This window comes from Myzus persicae, unplaced genomic scaffold (genome assembly GCF_001856785.1).
Source record: "Myzus persicae strain clone G006 unplaced genomic scaffold, MPER_G0061.0, whole genome shotgun sequence".
NCBI lineage: Eukaryota > Metazoa > Arthropoda > Insecta > Hemiptera > Aphididae > Myzus > Myzus persicae.
Genome location: NW_019104439.1, coordinates 25,350 through 34,239, shown reverse-complemented (window position 1 = coordinate 34,239; position 8,890 = coordinate 25,350). Strand labels below are relative to the sequence as shown.

The following is an 8,890-nucleotide window of genomic DNA, read 5'->3' as shown; positions in this document are numbered from 1 at the left end:
TGGCTAAGACAATTGTGTGTTGTGTTCACTGATTTTTTATTACGTGTTGCCTTTGGGTGGTGTGTAATATGATAGTACCTATTCTATGTTAGAAAAACATATGTTTAAATATTCCTGAAAATGTATACAAAAATATATAAATAAAAAAAAAATAACACCAATTATAATAATTTAATACATTTAATTAATATTTTAATTATTGGGAAACGAAAAATCTACTTATTGAGCCCGGAAGGATTATTTTTAGAAGTACACATAAGATCAACGGAACACATTCTTATACGATTTACCACTGTCAGACAGTTATAAAATAAATAGTCTCAGCTGTAAAAAAAAAATATATGTGAAGACGCAGATGGTAGGTTTCAGAAGTCCGATCCAATGATAATTTGTTCATTAAAAGTAGCAGTTTAACACAATATTAGGTACATGGAAGGATTGTATATAAGATTGTGCGCAGTATATTGCCTACTATTTATATACATTTATACTGCAGTAATATACAATAGCATTGAGATATTTCGTTTAACCTAGCATAAGATTCAAAACTTTATACTAGCTTTGCTAAGCCAATTATATTTGTTTTGGTCTACCCTTCGGTGGAGATACATAGAAACAGCACACGCAAATTTAGCAAATTGTTTTTTCTGCCTGGACCTTAACACAAGTTGTGTGTGTGTGTGTTGTATACACATTTTAATTTTGATTCAAAAACTATGAGTATAATATGTACGCTGTACACTGTAGTACCTATATTGTAGACAGTCGTCGACATAATATTATTTTATACATGCATGTATTATTATAGGTGGGAACAGTTTTTAGCAACTAAGATATTAGGGTAGGTCATGTATATGAAGCGAGATGTGCTGAGGTGACATAAAATGTACTACCTATACAACACTGCCACACGCACGGGCAGGGGACACAAGTAGTCATCGAGAAATTTGACTAAAACGTAGGTGCTACGATCGTACGCAAAGAGCGACGACCGTAGTACGGGTTAAGTGTTTTCTTTCTGAAGTAATTGTTTTATATTTTTTTATAAAAGTGTTTCCGACCAATTATAGTACATGTTTTGGTTGAGTAGTCACACAATTTTACAGTACTCATTAAATCTGATTTGTAATCGGTTAATTTGTGGTCGTTGAGGATTTGAAAGTCTAAACAGTAATATCGTCTTTCTTGAGAACCAAATTGTAACCGGTTAATTTATGGTGTTTAGGTAACTCAGGAGTCGATAGAGCCGTAGAGGTATATCACTGAAAGGTGCGAATACGACAACATCACTGATATTTGAATTTACGGTAACCTCAGTCATAGCAAAATGTATGTGTGTGTGTGTTTGTTATATACACACGATATTTTCGAACATTTTTGAGTGTATACTGTGTGTAGACTGATTTAAATTTTTTTAAGTATATGCTTGTTCTGGTACCTTGACCTAAGTATGTTTTTTTGGGGCCCGTTTATAACACTTGGCACAATATTGTGATAACGGGTTTTTGAATTTCCATGTAAGCGTGAAGACTATGTTTTATGTTTTTGTCTATGTGTGTATTATACATGCAATTATGGATTTATCTTTACGTGTAACTGTGTGAGTATTGAGTATGTGAAACGAGTTTGGACTTGGGGTGTGTGCAGCGTGTGCATTCAATATTTTGGTAAACTGGGACTTTAACGGATACCTATTAAACTACAGTATTGCGTATTTTGAGAGTAAGTAAATACGTTTCGAGGAATAACATGTCAACATTAATGTACACATATGTCTCCCACATTAACTTAACTTTAAAGGTTCGTATTTAATATTTATTATTCAATATCTTATAGTTTATAATTAAAAATACATAAAGTCGTCAGAAGGAACTGAAAGTTCTGAGCTTAAGCACAATGTAATATGTATATTATACACACATTACTTCAGTGTGGACTGCAAAGACATTATCATGAATTAATTTACGATAACGTGACACATAAATAATAATTAGTATAATAAGTATAATAAAAAAATACAAGAATGCTAGTACAATTTAAATAATTTTAAAATAATATTAAAGAAGAAGGTATATTTCTAACTAATGCAGTAAGCACCTTATCGTGCTCCTAGCATTCATTCCGGCAAATGAGGCAACGACAAAACGTAAACTCTACTCCACCACGATCGCGAAACAGCGTAAAAAACGAAGTGTTGTCGTCGCACTGTCGCAGGCTTCATCGTCTTATGCAAAACGACTCGAAAAATACGACTGGTTGTCGGAGACATTATTTATTAATATATAATATTTATATTAATTGTCCGATATTTTTATGTGCGGTATCAATTGCCTGAAGTCCAGACCATGGAGAAATGGAGGGGAGTGTGAGTGCATACGTCGGTAAGGTATGTTTTATCATCGATCAGCTGATTTTGACCCACAGGACAAGAAATTCTACCTCAAGTACACGTAAAATATAGTTAAAAAGTCTTCACATCTCAACATCTGGGATATTTAAATAGGGAAGTAAATAGGTAGGTACTCAGTATATTTTTGTTAAATGTATAATATGGTAACAATTGTATCATAAAGTACCTAACTTAGACACTTCTTTTAAGTTTTAAGATACACAATATTTTGATCCAAGTTCCAAATACAAGAAACAAAAAAAGTATCTAAATATATCACAGCACTTGGCGAGATCTGTACCCTCCGACAGTGCACATAAATTGTTTTTATTGTTTTTAAAACGTACGGAATAGGAGATATGAGTACTAAAAATGTACAGCTGCAAGATTATAACAATAACACACAATATTACTTTAATATGAATATCTTATTTCTAATGTCTTAATTATTATAATTTATATTTGTTGTATTTGTAAGTGTAATGTTCTATTGGACCACCGCCCGTAATGTGTGTTAAAGAAATAAATATGTGGATTTTTTTTATACCTATTATAAAGATTAATTTAACAATGACAACAACAAAATTACAGAATTAAAAAAGTATTTTATTTTTGTAATAATTATCTGTACACAATATACTCAATACTAACTTCAATGTTAAGCACATGTAACGCATTAACAAAAAAAATATAAATTGATAAGTGTGTAAAAGTATGTTATATTTCGAAAAGAAAAACTATGTAGTATAGGTCTATGGATATTGAGGTTTTATAAAGGAAGGAGATCTAAACGAATAGATGTAAAAATCTCAAAAAAGCGGCTTGCTTCGCTCATAATTAAATAGTATTCGAGGGTGTTGAGTTATATATGATAAATTTGTGTGTAAAGTAAAGAATGTTATCGATTTATACATAAGTACATCGTGTGAGCCAGTGGCATGGCGACAAGATTTTATAGTAGGGGCGAATACATTTTTTTTATACCCACCCACGTCTCACAGATTTGTACATCCCCCCCCCCCCACCATAATTTTATTACAAACCTCTAAAAAAGTTATTATTTTTATTTTTATCATTAACCAATTCTAAATAATTAAAATAATAATAATAATAATAATAATAGTAAATAAGAATTCTAGAATAGTATACTGCAGTTGAATGACAAATGTCATAAAGGTAAATTAATATATTATTTACCCTGCTTAGATATCACCTACTAACATAAGCACCCACCCACCCCTGGGTTGTACTAGGGGCGGTTGCCCCAAAAAATCTACTTCGCCACCCCCCCACTGGTGTGAGCTCGAAAATGAATGCAATAAAATGTTCAATTGTGCAGTGAAAGAAAAACCAGGACGGCGATGTAAGCCAATTATAATACGTGTAAAAAATGTGTTAAAAAATAAACCAATTTATTAAAATTATATTTATTTACATTTAAATGTATACATATTGAATGTTGTAGGTTATCGGCAATTTTAAATACTTAGGAAAAATATTAATATTGGTGCAAATAGCGTATTTCCTTTATATAAATGTTTCACTTATATCGTATGTTGATTGTTGGTTATAACAGGTATATTTAGTATTAGATTGGAGATTATGACCTACACATTTTGGAGAAAATGTTATATAATTTTTGCACCATGTCATGTACCTCCTAATTTATCAGAATAACGAAAATTTGCTAATGATTTTATTAGTTAAAACAACGCATAGTATTTTTAATTTTAATACCTGTTGAGGTTTTAAAATGTTGTACACGAATCCTCATAAGATTTTATACCTCAAAATAATCCATTCTAACACATTTGACATTTCCAAGTTTACATTTCTAAGAAATTTGATATCTAAAAATGATACATAACAATTTTGGTTATTTTGTTGCAACTTAAAAAATATTATTCATCATTGGAACATTGAACTTTTAATGACTATGCGTATACTGTTATTTACTAAACAATATATATCTAATACCTATACACTGACATTTAAAAATAATTATATTAATGAACACAACGTGTTTAGTAAAAGCCCGAATAAAATTAAGATTTTCAGCATTTACTGAGTACAAACAGTAAAACCTAGCATTAACTAGTAAAACCTAGGTTTAACTATAGTGATCAAGAATTTACGGTAACATATATACGGGCATAGCCGTTTTCGACCAAAAACGTACCCTTCCCTTTTCGGCCGATTCACTTTTCGACCAAATTTAAAAAACATCGATTCCCTTTTCGACATTAATATGTCATAATGCGTATAATATTTTATAAAAAATACAACAACAAAATTATACAATACAAAAAGTTTAATATAGGTGTTATATTTTATGTTATAGGTACATATTGAAAATTATTAAAACCTATATATATATAATTGTTGTCATTAATCATTTGATCGGTGATCGTCGACTGTGATGGTTACTACCATAATATATAGTTATATCAGTATATTATGTAGTATGTACCTGATAGACTGATCATTGTACGTATTGTAGAGAGTCACTATCTTTTATAGCCAAGATAAAATATCAATAACTGATTAAATTCTCTCGTTACTTGTTTAATTTTTGTAAAACCGATGCTCGTGCAATAATACTTTAGTGTCTGTGCGTGTATCATACTCGTTGCATCGGTTTTATAGTTTTCAACGTTCAAAATTATTATATTTTACTTAATATGGCTGAATTTATCGAAAGTAATCGTGGTAAACCGTTATTAGTTTTAGATTGTTATAAATTTAGTATCGGATCAGTGAACAAAAAAACTAATTCAACACGTTGGCGATGTATTCGAAGAGATTGTGATGCTAAAGTGTTTACAGTAAATAAAATTGTCGTACAAGACCATCGTGAAAATTTATCACACAGACATAAGCCATATGATCGGAATACAATATCGAGGCAAATTGTTAGCTCAGCGTGCAAGCGGAAAGCAGTCGACGCACCCTCAGTTAGACCGAAAACAATTATCTTGAAAGAAGTTGGTGAAAATATTGAGTCTTCACAATTTACTACAACGGACATTAAAAGAATAAGGAAAAATGTATACGACGCTCGGCGCAAAGTATTGCCATCGTGTCCCACAAGTTTAGAAGAAGTTCATTCATCGTTGGAAAAAATGGACATAAAAACTAAACAAGGTGAGCCTTTTTTACTAGTGAACGATACAGAGAAAAACATAATTATATTTTCGTGTACCTCGAACATTTTATTCTTAAAAGAAATCGAGACATTATATATGGACGGGACATTTAAATATTCGGCTCGTTTTTTTACACAAATGTTCACTATCCATGGTCTTAAAAACGGAAACTATATTCCATTAATATTTTGTTTACTTCCAAACAAGACTACCGAAACTTACATTCATGCATTTCACTTGATATTACAGAAATGCACTTCTTTAGGTGTAACATTATTGCCTCAGTATGTAACGACAGATTATGAAAAAGCAATAATTAACGCAGTCCATGAAATTTGGCCACAAACTCAAATTATTGGGTGTAGGTTCCACTTAACCCAAGCTTGGTATCGCCAAATCCAAAAAGTAGGACTGGCTACTGAATATCAAGACCGATCTTCAGAAATTGGATTATGGTTGCGCCACACTTTTGGATTGCTTTTTCTAGAACCAAATAATGTTTTAGATTGTTTTCTTCAAAACTTTATGGCTGATCGTCCTATAGATGATAAAGTTATCAAATATGCAGACTATCTCATTGACAACTATTTAACAGACGATTGTGACTATCCTCCAGAAATATGGGCATCAGCAAGTTCTAGTTTACAACGCACGACTAATAACTGTGAATCCTTCCATGCAAATTTCAATCGAAGCTTTTATAAAGAATCTCCATCCATATTTAATTTGCTTGCGGTTTTAATTGATGAGGTACAAACTGAAATTTATATAAAACTTAGAAGTGTTCACTTGCCAAACCGTACTCAAGATCGATCAATCAGAGAGAGAAAATCCAAAAATGAAAAATATATATCAGATTATCAAAACGGACAACTTGACAGGTACCTACAGTATATAATTTATTAAAATAGCTATGCGTTTTTATTTCTTAATAGTAAATATATCACTAAAATATTTTTAGGTATGATTTTGTTAAGTTGGTTTCAAACAATTATTTCAAACAAATGTAATGAAAAGCGCTAACAAAACTCAGACGACGACAGAACACAATTATATTGACCTTATATCATTTTTTTTTATATAATATATCTTATATTTTTAATAATATTTGCCATTATTTTACAACAATTATAGTTATTTTAAGTATAAACTAAACTCTAAAGTATATTATTATAGTAATTATTATTATTAATATTTGCTATTATATAACAACAACTACTCGTATATTAGTTTATGTCTTAATATTATATTATACTTAATAATTATTGACAAAAATTGTATATTATTATGTTATTCTTTTTATGCAACTTATATTTTAAAATTATGATTGCCATAATTTTACAAAAATTATATATCAATTATTTTCTTTATTTTACATATCATATTACAAAACTTTTTGTTTTGGTCGAAAAGAGAATTGGCGTTTTTTTAAAATTTGGTCGAAAAGTGAATCGGCCGAAAAGGGAAGGGTACGATTTTAGTCGAAAAGGGAATTGCCGTTTTTTTTAAATTTGGTCGAAAAGTGAATCGGCCGAAAAGGGAAGGGTACAATTTTGGTCGAAAAGGGAATCGATGTTTTTTAAATTTGGTCGAAAAGTGAATCGGCCGAAAAGGGAAGGGTACGTTTTTGGTCGAAAACGGTCTCGCCCATATATACATATCTGCGTGTGAACATTTATTTGGGTTGGACGTCACAAGCGTTATAAAAATTGAGCTTAACTACACAAACATTTTGTGCGAGCGTCTGAATTTCAAATTTCGACAGTAAAAAATAAAAAATAAAAAATCACGAATATTATTTTTAGTTAGAAATTCACAATAATTGTCCTTTTCATATGTAAGATTATTTATTTATTGCAAATTTGCTAAAATTATTATTATTTTAGATTAAATTAATTTTAATCATAATAACTTCATTGAAAATTGTTTTTTATCGTAATTTTCTGTATCTTGATCATACAATTTGTATGATCCCTATAATTTTAATATTTGTTGTCATACGTTTTAGAAGTATCATTTTTTCATATTTCATTTGTCAGGTCTATGACAGTCTATGTGTGATAAATATTTGTAACAAATTAAAATCATTATTATCGTCATTATTAATTATTAATTGAAATATTTTCTAGTAGTTACTGAAAAGTTTGATACGTAATTTATCGTAATATGTTAATTAAGTGAAAATATTAAATTATGAACTTCGAGTAAGTATTACCGAGTATATTTTATTTCGTTTTTTTTTTTAATAGATTTGGGATGTTGGAAGTACAAACCAGTGGAAAAAATTAATCTTCGTAATCCGATTTCATGTGTTGATGTGGTAAATTGATAACATTAAATTAAATTGTACTAAAATAAATGTATACAGCGGAAGCTCGATACTTCGAAGTTTCTGTATATCGATTTTTTTTTCGATCATTCATTCACATATTTTAAATTACCTCAGTAAATCGAAGTTTCTATATTTTTTTTTTTTGGTCCCCTAGACTCCAATTCTTAGACTTCTAGACGCAAATTTCTATTGTATAAATTACTAATTAATTATGTACATACAATAACTACTAATTAATAACTACCAATAATTTATTTTATCTTTTCTACTGCATTTTTCTATCATGCACTTACAAGTTAACTAATGATGATTAATTGTTTTATCGTTTAGATTTATGTTATAATGGTTTTCTGTACGTTACCAGGGGATGTATTTGTTTATCATCTAGGAAGTAAGTTTGAATTAATGGTAAGAAGACTTGTCTCTCCTTTAAATTGTACTTTTATTTCACTTATTTATTAACATAAAAGTATATATATTGATGCGTTTTTTATTTTTAGCTTTAATGGGAAATTGACAAAGTCGTGTATTCATTGTTTACAAATATAAACCATCGCTCTCAAAAGGCCTCTTCTCGAAATATTGTCATAGTAAGAAAAATCAGGACACCAGGTATCAATGACACCGCATGTGCTGAAAATTGGACCAACCAATTCTAAGACGTTGTTTTGATTGCAACGGTAAACTATTTTCTTACAGAACTGAATGTGGCTGGCCAGAAGTGTGTATGTTAATTATTACTAAGACTGTAAGGTCTCAGGTTATCATATTATTATTTATTAATAATACCATGATACACTTTAAGGAGAGATGAGACATATAATCACTGAATTTTAAAGTAATAATTTTTAAAAAACCTTAATATACTTGGTGAGTAAATATGTATATTAGATAATAAAAAGTGTGACTTTGGGGTCTGTAGTAAATTTGAACCATACTTGCCGTAAACAATTTATTGTGTATTGTAATGTATAATATAATATATAATATGCCTTTGTAATTTGCACGAAGATAAAGATAATA

The 8,890-nt window shown here is 29.7% G+C and overlaps 1 protein-coding gene across 1 annotated transcript; it reads left to right on the top strand.

Moving 5' to 3' along the window:
* The first annotated feature begins 4,598 nt into the window (after positions 1–4,598).
* LOC111042167 lies at positions 4,599–6,639 on the top strand. Its single transcript, XM_022326688.1, has 2 exons — positions 4,599–6,416; positions 6,497–6,639. Exons 1-2 carry the CDS (start codon positions 5,071–5,073, stop codon positions 6,543–6,545), a joined length of 1,395 nt encoding a protein of 464 aa, XP_022182380.1. The 5' UTR covers positions 4,599–5,070; the 3' UTR covers positions 6,546–6,639.
* The last annotated feature ends 2,251 nt before the right edge of the window (positions 6,640–8,890 follow it).